The sequence below is a fragment of the Haplochromis burtoni genome, unplaced genomic scaffold, assembly GCF_018398535.1.
Source record: "Haplochromis burtoni strain Fernald_Lab_line unplaced genomic scaffold, NCSU_Asbu1 Contig_24, whole genome shotgun sequence".
NCBI lineage: Eukaryota > Metazoa > Chordata > Actinopteri > Cichliformes > Cichlidae > Haplochromis > Haplochromis burtoni.
The window spans coordinates 1,223,260-1,238,481 of NW_024582385.1; the positions used below are offsets into that span (position 1 = coordinate 1,223,260).

A 15,222-nucleotide genomic window follows, 5' to 3' on the forward strand; every position below is an offset into this window, starting at 1 on the left:
TACTGACTGAGTCCCACTGTTCAAAAGTTGAATAAAGAAACAAACTAATTTTTGCCTCTTTTTTTTCATTTTATTGAAACCACCTTATAGAACATCACATCAGTTACAATGTAGAATCAATGTCATTTATAGTTTACAAATGACAAAATGTTTACACAAAATCATGAGTGTTTACATGACATCACCCACTACTAACATTATTTACTGTATCTTTTGAAAAAATAAAGCAATTTTAACAGCACAAGACTTAAGAATATTTAACAGGAGCAGGTTTCATTTTTCCCTGGTTTTATTATCACACTGTTCACCAAAACGCAGCAACCCCTCCCCATCTTATCCAGGAGGGTCACCTCTTCACCCTCACATGGAAGAAGTAATCTGATTGGCATGGTGGTATGTTTGAAGCAGGTCCCTTGTGTAGCACTGGATCCCAGTCACGATGTTTCATCCATTTCATTGGCTGGTTTGCTGCAATAATGCCAAATAATTAGCAACTCTATAAATAGAAGGTAGTTCTGCAAAATCACTCAGTAGGATGTTTGTTCTAAATTGCTATGACCTCAGAGCGCATAGAAAATAAAACTAATAGGCTATAAAGAGTGATATGAACATATTTAGAACTTACCGGAATGAAAATGTCTGGAGCACCAACAGATATTTGGAGATGGAAGAGAACTGCACGTCAGCATGTCTCACAGCTGCTATCCAGGCTAGACGCCTTCGTTTGGTAACATCAATACACGAGCTGCCTCATGTTGCTTCCAGGTTGGGAAAGAATGAAAAGATAAACCATTTTCAACCTTATTCTCTTGCCGGTCGTGTGATCGAACATTGCAGCCGACCACACAGCAAATACGAACCATGGTTGTTGTGTGTGACTTCGCTCCCTTTTCACTTGCGCTAGACCCCCAAAATCGGGCCAAAATCCTTTCCACGCCCACCCCCCGTGACATCACGCTCCAAAGCCCTATTCGGCCCCTCCAAAGAACCGATCCACAGCTGAACAGGGAAATATGTCATCCATACATGTCCACTGTTAAGGTTTGGAACAATTAAAGCATCGGAGCGGCAGCAATATTATCTGGTTACAATAATAGAGATGTAAGCAAATGTACCCTACTTTGTTGTCTTGGCCCTCTTGAATTCAGTGCTTTGGTGGGATATTGATCCTTGTCAGCTCTCTGGAGCCACAGCAAACCTATGATGTCCTAAAAGTTAACACATGCTTGAAAGAATTATATCCTAACAGTAACTGAACATTTGAATTGGTTGTCCCTTGTGCTGTTACCCTCAACAAGGCCGTTGGTTAATGGCAGAGATGCTCCCCACTGCTTCCCTAGCTTGGAAGTTTGCAGCTCTTCATTGTCCCTGTTTCGGGGTGGGGGGGTTAAACCACAGAACTTGAGAAATTTTGAGAGAGAAGAGTTGGAGGAAAGTTTAAAGAATCACCACAGGTTATCCTGAAGTGGAACAAGAACGTGTGACTCAGATCTCATGGCAACCAATCCAGAACTTGATAAAGCGTTCATTAAAGCCAAAAATGTTTTGAGAAAAGTGTGTATTACTGAACTCAGTAGGAGTCATCCACTGAATATCATGAATATCTGTGTTTCAGACTAAAGTAACTCAGTCTGGACCAGACTTGTGGCTTGTAGGTAGATAAGAAAGCTAATGTGTCACAGAATAGATATGGATGGCTACTTTTATTGTAGTTAGCTCCGTAACTCATAATGAGAACTGACTTCTGTGGCTCCAGAAGGCTGGGAAATGACTAGAGTCTACATTAAGCTCTGATCCGCGCTTGAATTTCCATATGACCTAATATTAGGTAAATGCAGTCATATCAACATAGCATCACTTGGGAAGCGTAATGGAGCATTATCTGAGATGGTTGTTTCTTTCTCCTGATGTGCTTTTGCATGTTAGTATCAGTGGCAGTTACTAGAACTTTATTTACTCCCTACCTCTCCGTCTCAGTCTATTTGCCATGTTTGTCCTTTCCCGCCTTAGTGATGTAACTGATTAATGTCTTCAAAGTGCACAGTATGTAGGAACTCCCTCCTCTTATGTTAGCGCTTATGTAAATGAGCATTCATATGCATCAACTAACCCACTCCACAGTGATTCTTTGCTCACCCTCCAGAGAGTTGACATCAGAGAAGGGTATCATTGGTTTTACATAGCGGCTGCGTGGCACTGAGCACATCGCTCAACATTATTCATGAGGGCAAATTGGGCGCCGGTGATTTGGGAGAGTGAGGGGACTCTGTTCTTCGATCAGTGCATCTCAGCTCAGTGCAGCGCTTCTCTTTACCGCTCATTGTGTAAGCCCCTAGGGCAACAGTGGAGAGGGTAGGGGGTGGGGTGGGTGCTTGCTTACTCACTGCCATCATGAGGCCATCCTGTCCTCCACCCTATCTCCACCCCTCCCTATCCAACCCCCATTTTCTACTCCCCCAACCACCACACTCTCCTCTCCTCCCTAGGCAGCCACTGCAGAGCTTTGCCTTAATTACCTGCATCGCCTGCTATGAGCTGTCAGTGTGGCTCAGTCCTTGTTTGCCCCAGTGGAGATGCCCTAATGTCTTGATGCCCTGGTGCCCGCTGACCTGGTGCAGACCACATAGGCCACATTGTGGTTAATACCCAATCAGGCTCCAGTGTTTAAATACATTAACAGCCTTGGGCTGAGCACATGTTTTTGGGCTAATAGCTCATTGAATGTGATAAAATCACAGAAGAAAGGGTGAAAATCACGCTTTTGTTGTGGGAACCAAGCAGTCAACCTGGATAATATGTCATAAATTGTAGATTTTTTTTTCTCTTTTGTTGGCATTTCATCGGGAAAAAAGGAGCCTCCATACTCATTCAGTAAAAGTTGATTAATGATGTTTGGTTGAGGTAAATACAAGCTGCGCAAAAAACCCCTGACACATCAGTGGTCTAATGCACAGGCTAATGCATAGGCCTATTTATGCTGTGTGTTAGTGGGACCTGTATTGATCTCACATTTACTTAAATAAATTGCCTCAGTGAAGCAACCACTGACTGGCATTGGTCTGCAAGCAAATACTGAAGGAAAAATATAAACATTATTTGGTTAATATTTTTGAGATGTTATATAGCTGAGAATTCTTTTAACCCCTATCTTGATTTTTAAAAGATAACTACAACTGTTTCCTGTCTGCTATTCTCTGTCATGCTGGAAGGCTAAATCAGCAACATTCCTGCCTGCATTGACTCCCTGCTGGCTCACCAGTGAACCAAGCCCATGTCAGTCTCTATGTTCATGGGCTACCAGACATTAACCCCACCTCCCACACACAGACACACACACACACACACACAAGCGCACAGATCCATCTGACACGCCTGTGTGCACTCTCCGTGACCGAAGCTTGTCTGTTGCCCTTGAGCTCCGAACATAGTAGCAGAGGCTCCGCAAAGAGAAGATTGCATGAGGAGTCACCTGCAATCCACGATTAGAGTCTTCAGCAGGGCCTGCCACCAATAGGTGCTGACATCTGGGAGCGTGCCAAGCATTATTCCACACAGGCAGAGGAAGAGGCTAACTCAAAAGGACCCCCATCCCACCCCCACCGGTTCCTGCCCCTCTTCTGAGAATTGCTAAGGAAGAACACGCGCAAAAAAAGTGAGAGTCCATCTATTATACATGCGTGGGATTCATAATTGAACAATATCACTTTTTCCTCTTTGTGATTTTGGCTCTGGGAAAAGTAATGTCAATTAAGACAACTCTGGCACAAGCTGCCATGTAGAAGCTGTTAGAGAGTATGCCTCTGTGTGTGGGCATGATGGGCGTGGGAGAGGGTTGGTGTTCCTTCAGCATGATAATGTGATGGCATGTGGGTAACGCCAGAGCCATGTTAAGGGAACAGAGAATGGATGCACTGAAGGATTTAAATAGTTTGTATAAACCTAAAAAGTGTTTTCTGACAGTTTCATGGTATAATGATTCGTGTCATTTTCGCAAGAGTGAGCCTTTGTAGATATTTACAGTAGCTTCATTTGGACTTATTCTTTTAGACTTTGTGACACAAATGACTCTGTCACCAGAAAAAGAAAATCCCACCTGGACCCCAGTGGCTGTGTGTGGGTGGAGCTGCCTGAACCACTTCCACAGTGAAATTCCAGCCACAGAATGACCAGAAACAAAACAAAACAAGACTCATTTTTTAAAACTGAAAAATCTCCCCACAGCAGACACGGCTCCTCTCCCGGTAATGACTTATTTTGATGCATTTCTCCTCTATTTTATTCTTTACCGTCAATCTGTCTTTACAGTACTTAAATAAAGCAGTAGCACCGCTTCCAATTGTGATTTTCTTTTCTTTTTAGCTAGTATTCATTTAGTTAATGTGCAATTATTAGTGCAAATTGTTTATGTGTCAAAATGATCCTGTTCCATGATGTTTGCTGTCTTTCAATTGCTGTTTTATATTAATTTTTAGTAATATTGATAAAAAGCCCATTAATGTGAGAGACCTATGAACAGAAAATCCAACAAGATGTGGACCAAAGTGTTGCAGACTGCAGCCATTATCTGCCAACCAGGCTGACGGCTGACTGAGTATTGATAGGGTCCACATAAATCTTTTATCTCCTGTTTCAACATTCTGCTAGCTCTTGTTTTGATCTTGCTCGTGCGGTCCCAGCGTTATCAACAGATCCTCAAAAATGTGCTTTATCCCGCTGCAAAAACAATGCGTAAGGTATCTCTGAGATGCGCATGTGTATGTGTTACGTCTTTCTATTTTATCACAGCCGTTAATAAGATTATTATTTAACGGTGGTACACACGTTTGATGACAGCCAGCAGCCTCCCACGTGCTGTCTCTTTGCTTGAAAGAAACCATTATGATAAATAGTCTTGGGCTGTTAATTTATAACTGAATATTCAATATTATGTTCCCCAAAATACAAATTGTGTTTATGTGTGGGTTCTTCTTTATTAGATATTACTCAGTGTCAGAGTAAGAGGGAATAGACTGTGAGGAGTGTCTACTTTTAACCAGATTCAGATGCATTGCTGGATGTAGGGCCCAAGTACCTTAATTATTTATAAAGTAGCTGATTTTCTTTTTCAATTTTCATGAACAATGAGCTACAGCACAGCAGAGCATATGTGTTGTTTGATTTTCCAAATTTTTAGCTGCAAGAAAGGTCCAGTGGATAATAGTGGATAATAAATGCAGATCAGGAGGTGGTTTCATGCGTTTTGTTTTTTTTGCTCTGGTTTGTTGTTTTTGTACCTGTATCCTTGTGTAAAGGTGGAAAAAATCAGAATGTTGAAGGCAGGGTTAAAGTAGTGTGAAGGAGAGATGAAGGTTAGAAGAGAATGCAATCAGACAGCTGGAAAAGAAATAGATACAGAAAAAGAGACTGAAGAGGAATAAAAAAGGTAAAAACGTTCATTTCAAGGAGGTTGTGGATGACGACTAAGCTGAAGCGTGCTTTCGACCTCTGTCAGAGCATCTCTTCCACCCTTTTCTTTGCATTCTCGTCCCATCTCTGTGTACATAGCGGCCTCTGTGTCACTGTCTGAGAGCTTTCCAGCTCTCCCATCTCCCCATCCAACCCCCACTCTGACTATTTTCCTCTAAAACGTAAATGCACTCCCAGTGTATCTATCTGAAACTGTTGGGATATGGTGGGGTTTTATATCCATCAGGCTTTCTCATCTTAAAATAAACATCCAAGCAGTAAAGTGTAGATGTAGTTTGGGGGTCTTAATTTTTTTTGCGTGTATGTGAAACAAAAGCAGTTGTGGGGTGAACTCTTTCTCACTCTGTCACTTTTAACAGTTATGGTAAAAGCTGGTTGTTACCACTACACCGGCCAAGGTGAATGAAAACGAATATTATTCTGATATGAAGAGAATTTAGATTCTGTCTAATTTTTTCTTACTGACCTGTCATTATGAGGTGTTTTTCAGAACTTGTGATCTATATTCAAAGTCTGGCACCCAGCTTGACCTGACAGTAGATAAAATCGAAGTACTTTTGTTGCCTGCCTTTGTTGATAGCTTCCCCATAATTGTAAATATAGACACTATATTGGAAAGAAAAATCATGCAGTGTGACAGATCTAACTCTTGGATTTCCTCAGCCTTTACATTGTACAGCTTGTTGAAGATCAGGTTCAGATTGAGCTCATACATCTGTTTTGGAAGAAAATGAACTGCACCGCGGTGAAAAAGTCATCCTTATAGAAGAGTCTCGCTCCCTGCTATTCATAACAGATGCTGAGATTTTATGACCATCTTGATGGCAGACTTTCCTGCTTGAGAAAACCACTGACAAGCTGTTACTCTGTGTGATTACATGGCTGTAAATTAACCCCTGAGAAGTTGTCTGTGTATCATTATAGTTGGAGAGGGCCATTCTAAATTATTTATTATGCCTCTGTCTAATGATTTTGGCCTGCTTGCAGCTTATGTACTGTGTTTATGAGAGCATAGTCAAGCTCTGAGAACAACTGTTTTGAGGAAATAAAAATGATAATAATGGTAAAAGGTTTATGCTTCATAAATGAGCCATTTAATTGTTGACTGTCAAGTTTAAAGGGTTAATAATATGTCACTCTATGACACTGACAAGGGTAGGGGAAAAAGCAAAGGAGAAAAAACACAAGGGACTAACCTTCAAAATAAAACAGAAATCAAAATGAAGTCAACAAGATGGCACGGCAAACGAAACACTTGAGAGTTGCCCTGGAATATAAGGGCAGTAGTGTTAAGGCAGTTTAAAAAAAATCAAATGAACACCCTCACAATAATTGTACTGTAGTTAGATTATTTGTATAATTGCTTAGTGAGAGGTTTGAGGAGACTCTTGTGCTGATATCATGTATTAAAGCTGAATGCTATCTGTCCAAACCTTTGGTATCTGCACAGCAAACATGAGGGGGCACTGTGGACAGACCCACACAGTGGGCAGCCCATTGTGGGCCCCAGGACCAACATGAAAATAAGGGCACATGTGGGCCCCAGATGGGCTTTAGTGGAGTAGCCTATAGAGTGGGCTGCCTACACTAAGTGGAGAGAGGAGCTCATATCGGCCCAATTATACAATACAGCCACCAATTGGTATAAAGTGTGGACCAGAATGTTGCTCAAAATAAATAAACTCCTTATTCAATTCAATTTTATTTATACAGCACCAAATCACAACAACAGTCCCCTCAAGAGGCTTTATATTGTAATGTAGACCCTACAATAATACATACAGAGAAAAACCCAACAATCGTATGAACTCCTATGAGCAAGCACTTTGGTGACAGTGGGAAGGAAAAACTCCCTTTTAACAGGAAGAAACCTCCAGCAGAACCAGGCTCAGGGAGGGGCGGGGCCATCTGCTGCGATTGGTTGGGGTGAGAGAAGGAAGACAGGATAAAGACATGCTGTGGAAGAGAGACAGAGGTTAATAACAAGTATGATACAATGTAGAGAGGTCTGTTAACACATAGTGAGTGTCACAGATTAGTAGGCAGAGGACTCACTCGCAGGACTCTGAAGTTTAGAGAGAAGGTGAGGGTTTATTTGCAATGTGACACCAAGTGAGAATATATACATATATACAGTGGAACAGATAACACGGGGCTCCAGGGAGTAGGGCGGGGTCCGAAGGGAAGGTCCAAGACGGGGGTACACACACGCTCTTCTTCAACTTGATCTGTAACTCACTCCAAATGTCCACACCAAAAAGCTCACGCTCACTCACACACATCCACAGAAATCCAGACGGCAGGGAAGACGGGCAGGGAGTCTAGAAGGCCTGTACACAGAGAAAAAACAATGTCAGGAGGAAACTCTAGGAGATCAAAGGGAACACTTTCATGGGCTAGGCTACACTGACGCTAGGTAGTGTGACAATCCAGCAAGGAAGCAGCCTCTCTTGCCATCTTAAGTAGTCTGCCAGGATCAGTGTGAATGAGCCACAGGTGTGTGTTCAGGGTGGGTTCAGAGGCGGGGAATCAAGGTCCAGTTCCGCCCTGGTGGGAGAGGCTAAGACAAAAAATACACACACCACGACCTCTCCAGATCTTGAGAACCATGACAGTGAGTGAGAAAGGTGTCTGAAGAAGAAATACTCAATGGTTATTCACAAGGAATCACCACATGGTTGATTTGGTCCCACGTGGGGCCACACATGTGGGTAGGTCCATAGTGGGTCTGACCGTATAAAACCCATATCGGGACACCAACATTCAAAACTACTGTAAGCTCTGTGTTCACACGCCCAGTTGGGGTCCACGTGGGATAACTTTGTGTTTGCTCCACCCACACAGCCCCAAAGTTCACCTATAACTAGTCACTGTGGACCTGCATGGGCATTTTTGCCAGTTAAGGTAGGTAACATTTAAGTCTAAACATAGCCAAGCTGGCAATCAATAAAGTCTCCCACAGCTGAACTGTGCATCATGGTGACTCTACCCTCTCTTGCCACCTCATGGAAAAAGAAACTACAGTCTTGTAGCTGTCGACAACTGCAGCCATTCTCTTTTCGACACCTCCAGGCCCGGCCCTCTGAGTACTGTATGTGTGAAGTGAGTGCAGCTAGAAATGTGCAGAAACATGTGTACGCCACACTGTTTGTTTGTTGTTACAGGTTGAACGACCAGTGGGTGGAAGTAGCCGGTGACTTGAGAACGCTCATTAGGAATTTATGAAGCGCTAAAATGTTTGGTCTCTGGGGAGGGGGGATTGGCAGCCGTCGCACAAGCATGCTGGGGACAGGAGGAGGTAGACCGCATTAGCAGAGAGCAGACATACAGTAGAGATGCAATATTTACAAAGGGTGACTGACAGAGGCTGCTCATGCGACAGCTCTGCAGGACTGCTGATCACTCTCTGTTCACTCATAACGCTCTGTGTGCAGTGAGGAATTATCATTTCCAAGTTTGTATATGTGCAATTTTTTTATTTAGTTTGGAGATGCAGATAGCAGAGCTGATTACAGTAACACATTGTAGGCAATATTGGTTTCTACAGCACAAAGAAGCATGTGGGCAGCATTTCAGCAAGCTTCATCACATCTACAGGCTTTGCCGTTATCATCCTTGTACATTCTGGTAAAAATATGAATTCCATTACATGTAACGGCGCATGCATACAGGAAGTGGCTGCAAGCAGCATAGCAACCAGAGACCACAGAATATCAGTGACCTTCAGTGACGTTGAGTGAAAGAACCACTTACAATATTGCATATTTCAATAAAAGATCCTCAGTCACACTTTTGTGAAAATTAAGGTGAGCTGAACAGTCAGCTTAAAAGCATTGCATGACAACCAGTCATTTTAAATGTGCATGGGCCATGACCCTTATATCATATTAATGGAGAAACTTTTGTCATTAACTTCATAGGTGGTACCCTCCATGGACCCTGGTGACACTGTCACAATAGATCTAGTAGAGTCCTTTTCAATGCATTGCACATTACAGAGGCAGCATCCAATAAATATGTGTTTCAGCTATGTTTAAAAGACTTTAAAGACAGCAGTGTGCTTAAAACTTTCTTTAAGTTTTAGTTGAAAAAGTGAAAGAGTAAACTAGAGTAAATGAGTAAAGTATTATTTTTGAAGCAAACTAAGCCCGGATGTCTCTTCCATCTGAATTTAGACGTAATGTAACATATTTTTAAACCAAGAGCTTTAACCTGAAAAACAGCGTCAATGGACGCTTGGTGCTTGGTGGCATATTCACCTGTCTGATAGACAAACAAGTTTCATGAGCATCTCTAAATATGAATTGAAACATAAAGCAAACTGATGTTTACCTTTGTGTTTGTGAATGAATGCTGCTAACTCAGCTCAATTAGGACTGATCAAAACCAGTAGAAATAAAACACATGTAAAAACAATTATGTGATTATGATGAGCAGCACTCATTTTAATGTCTTTTACCTATGTTTCTAATGGCGATCTATATAATTATGATGCATCTTCTCCTTTGCCTTGGCATTATTTCCTGTAAGACACAACACTGTTGTTGAATCTCATCTATTGGTGATAAATCTCTTAAATATTACCGCTGAAGGTTATGCAATTTCCTCGGGGAGAGAAAATCGTATAAAAGGAACTACAGTAAGAGACAACTGTGATACATATGGAGTGTTTGTAGATTTATAGAAACATGCTACAAACACACATCATGACTTTATTTTGCACTGGATGTACTAAACGAGTTCTGCTGTCTTACTTGGGTTCCAGCCAATAAACATATCCTGGCTGCATGCCGACAGTGTGGGTTGTCCATTACAGCACAGAGCTGCATTGTCAGTTTTTATCCACAGCGGTAACTTACTGCTAGGGAAGTGCATCACATTACATTGACTTGCTTCATTAGTTAAGATGACTAGAAAACATCTTCTGCTGCACACATGACAAATTCACAGCTTACCAGCTGGTGCATGTATTTTGGCAATATCCAAATGGTCGTCACCGAAACGTATTCTCAGTGAGTGCTTGATGCCACAGCAGTAATATGCTATATCGTTGTTGTAATGATGAATAATTTATTTTTAAAATGCAAAATTAAATATTGCTGTAATGGCTTTTAGATCTATTGTAAAATGTAGGCACAAATGTGTTTGTCAAGAGAAAACGTAAGGATATTTCCCTATGAGGGTTAAAATACAAGAGTGTCCAATTAATAATTAGTTAAGCTGAAAGTGCTGAGTTTTTTTATTTAAAAACATACATTCACTGTGATTACAAAGAAACAAATTCGTCAGAGCTCAAAGAAATTCAGTAGCATAGGTCCTTAGCTTGGAGTTTGTTCTCCTCGTGTTTCGTGGGTTCTCTCAGGGTACCTCCCCCAGTCCAAAGACATGCAGTTAGTGGGGATAGATTAATTGGAAACTCTAAAACTAAGTGCCCACAGGTTTGAATGTGTCTGTGTGTGGCGACCTGTCCAGGGTGTACCCTGCCTCTTGCCCCAAGACAGCTGGGATAGGTTCCAGCCCCCCCGCGACCCTGAAAAGGATAAGTGGCAGAGGATAGATGGATGCATAGAGGTCCTTAGCTTAATCACCTCACTTTGGTGTGGTATTGCAGACAATGCATAATATCAGAAGGTGTTAAATTGAGCATAGTCATTGTCTTGATGTGTTCTATTTTTGTGACGCCAATCCATCCTGGTGAAAACACGATCAGACCCTTTGGTGAATACGTTGTGGGCCGCGGGCCTTTCTTCTGACCGCACCTTTTAGAAGAATTTTGTTTCTATTTCTTGGTGAGCGATTTAAAAAAAGTATTTTCTTAACAATAATGAAAGTTACTGAACTGACTCTGGTATGGATAGACGCACTTTGTCTGTAGGCAGGTCTGGCTTTCTCTGCAGCTCTGTAGTTTCACATCTACTACTACTCTCTGGGGCCTTGCTGCAGTGTCTCTTCATAGACAACAAGAAACACACTCCTGCCACCTCTTATCACTGCAGCGAGGACAAACACAGCAGCCAGCCTGTGAAAAACACACTTGGCCTAAATTAAAGAAAAAAATCAAATGCAGTAGAGCACTAATATGTAAATATGGTTGTTCTCTCACAGATCTTTGAACGGGTCCTTTCTTGGTAGTTATTAAAGGATTCGCTGTGCCGTGTCTGACGTGGTTTTCTGATCTCATTTCTCTCTGCAGTTTTCGGTGAAGATCTACGTTCCAGCTTATATTTTGTCAATGCATCTGTGCAAGAGGTAGTGTTTGCCAGCACCACAGGGACATCGGTGCCCTGTCCCGCCGCAGGTGTGCCTCCTGTCTCACTGCGCTGGTACCTGGCCACCGGCGAGGAGATCTATGATGTGCCAGGGATCCGTCATGTGCACCCCAATGGCACCCTTCAGATCTTCCAGATCCCCCCTTCCAGCTTCAGCAAACTCATCCACGACAATACCTACTATTGCACAGCGGAGAACCCCTCAGGGAGAATCAGGAGCCAAGATGTTCACATTAAGGCTGGTCAGTTTCTCTGCTCGTCACTCTGTTTTGTTTTCCATTGGGTCGTCACATCGCAAATCAGCAAACTTTTAGAACAATTTATGCTCGAACAACAGATTGGTCAAAAGTTTAAACATATACGATAAGTGCTGTGACATTTTAAGTTGACATATCAAATACTTTTCAAGATAATTTTTTTTTGAAAAATGGTCTGTCAACCCACTTTCAGGTCATTTTTCATACATCCATCCATCCACCCCTTATCCTTTTTCAGGGTCGCAGGGGGCGCTGGAGCCTATCCCAGCTGTCATAGGGCGAGAGGTGGGGTACACCCTGGACAGGTCGCCAGTCTGTCGCAGGGCCATTTTTCATACAATGGAATCTAATATTTAAACATGAGTATATCAAAAACTAATAAAGATAAAAGCCTGAATTTCTATTTTTCTAACTATAATTTGGGGCTTATTTTAACAAAAGTCTAATAACTGGATATTTAAAATATGAAAAACTGTCCAGCACTGCTTCATATTCCCATATTTGAGAAATCAAAAAACTTCACACAGTTCAGTTCAGTTCTTTTTTATTTCAAACATATACATTCACCAACGTTTCATAAACATAGAAAAAGACTAGTGACAATGTCTGAATAGTATATAATTATATCTCACAATTATGCAAACATAAAACAGAATCTTAAAATTCTTAGTCACAAAAAATAAAGAAAATTATATTTTCATTCAACTTTTATATAAAGTAAAATCCCAAAAGAACAAAATTCAGATTCCAGTTTCCAGATGATACTCAGTTATAAGTAGAAATCAATTCTTTTGAATGTTGCGAGGTAGTTTCACTGACCACGCCATGTGGACGTGCCAATTTGATCTTGCAAGACTACTCATGTGAATGAAAAAAGCATTTTCCTCAGTACTGTGAATAAGAATTTCTTGTTGAAAGGCGTTCTACATGCTTTATTTTGCATTATTGTGAAATACAGCTATATAACTTTCAAAAAATGTCCGTTTTTTTATTAGTGTGTTTTCAAATATTAGACTTTACAGGATGAAGTATATTTGAGGTTGAAGTATCTGTCACCAAATACAGATCCTGATTCATTTTAATGGTAAGAAAGACCAGTTAAAATATCAGGATTTTATATTTAACAGTTTTTTGCTCAAACATTGCTTCAGATTTCAATGTGCCATAAAAGGCCTGAAAGCTAGTTGGCTTTTTAAACATCTATATATGTACATATATATATATATATCTACACACATATATTTGTGTGTATATCAAAAATATTTGATATATGAAGCTAAAATTTCATAGCAATCATTGTAAAAAAAACTCGAGCAGAAGGCCCGTGTTAATTTGGTCCCATTTTATATTAAAACCTGTCTGTCCTCCCCTCCTAGTCCTACGAGAGCCCTACACTGTCCGGGTGGAGGACCAGAAAGCCATGAGAGGCAATGTGGCGGTCTTCAAGTGTATTATACCTGCCTCAGTGGAGGCCTACATCACTGTTGTGTCCTGGGAGAAAGACACTGTGTCAATCACCCCTGAAGGTAAGTCATGGCATTTTTCTTCACTACAGTGACTCCTGCATCAAAAGTTGGCGGCAGTGTTTGGTGACTGATGTGGACCTTGTTTGCCTTTTTGCTGCATTGTTCTTGTACAGTTGCCTTCTCATCTTGTTTTGAGAAATTAGGAGAGATTTGCATATTAGTAAACTGGAGTGAAAAAGTGGTGTGGTGGCTATTTTTGGTACTGACAGAATGATGTAATATGCTTTCTTGATATACTAGGAAACACACAGTGGTCGAACTCTGTTTAGTTTGCAGAAAAGAGATTTTATTTGGGAGCATTTCTACAGGTGCAGGTACATGCAGTGAGATAAAGCTTCACAGTTTCATTGATAATGAATACACTGTAGTAGAAAGGACTATTTGTCTTGGCCAAATGCTGATTACAAGTGTTGTTTGTCAAAAGAAGAAGAGAGGCTTGTGCGCCATCTCAGGCCTAGCTTATCCTAGCTAGCCGGAGTCATTCAGTGTATGTGCACGTCTGTATTTCCACATCTGTCTGACCCAATGACAGTTAGGTCCCGCTCTTCTTCCTCTGCCCGGTCTTCCACAAGAGCGCAGACTGCCAGCCATGTCACTTAGTCTCAGTGTATTGACCCATTTCTCTGGCTGATAGGAAGCACTGCAGTGCCCCGATCATTCAAATCACTTAAATGGAACACTCGCCTCCGTGATTGTTTCCCAGCCCTGGGGGGCAAATTCACTTTATGTGGGGCATTTAGCAAACTCAATAGGCAGGAGCTAATGCTATTTTGCGTTTGGATGCAGGGCAAACGCCGGCTAGTAGCTGCTTTTTTGTTGATGTTTCACATTTGAGGCAAAATCGTTCATGTTGAAATCTATAGCAATCTCTTAATTGTCCATAAATGGATTTGCCGCAGGCATGTTTTTCAGACACAGGCATATATTTCTGTACTGCAGTCTTTGTCATTGAAATGCATCGCCTCTGGACCTTTTAAACTTATCGCCACACTGTCGCATTGTGTGGAGGGAACCACGTTTTTTCACACCCCCGATCCTCGAGGACCTTTTCCACTGGTTATCTTTACAGAGAAAAGTCTTTGCGCTGAAAACACAAAGTGTTTATCTTGAGCCGTAAAAATCGGCCCATCTGTAGCCGTCAGCCATGTAAACGCTGTCAGAAAAAATCATCCAGCCACCAATCCACTGCTCTTCTCAATGCTAAATAATGGATGACGGAAGCCTATGAATCCATGAGCAAATGGTCTTTATTCACATCTCAGTGCACACATCCTACTGACGCACCGTCCATTCCCCTTATCCTCTGCTGCACACATTTTAACTGTGCTTTGTGCGTGTGCGTGCCTAAGTCTATATTCACACTAACTGACAACTCAACTCAAGATGGCTTGATCCCCTACATCCCGATGACCAACCTTCAGTGTTTAAATATTTCATGACTAAAAATAATATTGACACTTGAAACAAAAAACTTTGTGAAATGTAGCTTTTCTGTCTCTGGTATGAATAATTGACTGCGGCTCTCTCAGTGTGGAAGGTGTAGCGTGGTGTGCAGACAGGCCTTCTGCGAGTCTCACTGGACCGAGCCTTGTCGAGTTGTTGCAGTGTACACTAACAAAGCACCACTTTAAAAACCCTGGTGTCCATTAGAAAAGAATGGAAAATTATAATGCATTCAGCCAGGACATCCAGTAAAAGCAACAA

At 41.6% G+C, this 15,222-nt stretch overlaps 1 protein-coding gene across 4 annotated transcripts in view; it reads left to right on the top strand.

Moving 5' to 3' along the window:
* dscama (Down syndrome cell adhesion molecule a) overlaps positions 1 to 15,222 on the top strand; it is a 111,240-nt gene that overhangs the window by 20,510 nt on the left and 75,508 nt on the right. For all 4 annotated transcript variants that reach the window (XM_014337987.2, XM_042218823.1, XM_014337988.2 and 1 more), the window contains exons 2-3: positions 11,660 to 11,977; positions 13,369 to 13,518. In XM_014337987.2, the coding sequence (XP_014193473.1) occupies positions 11,660 to 11,977; positions 13,369 to 13,518 (468 nt within the window). The remainder of the gene's footprint in view (positions 1 to 11,659; positions 11,978 to 13,368; positions 13,519 to 15,222) is intronic.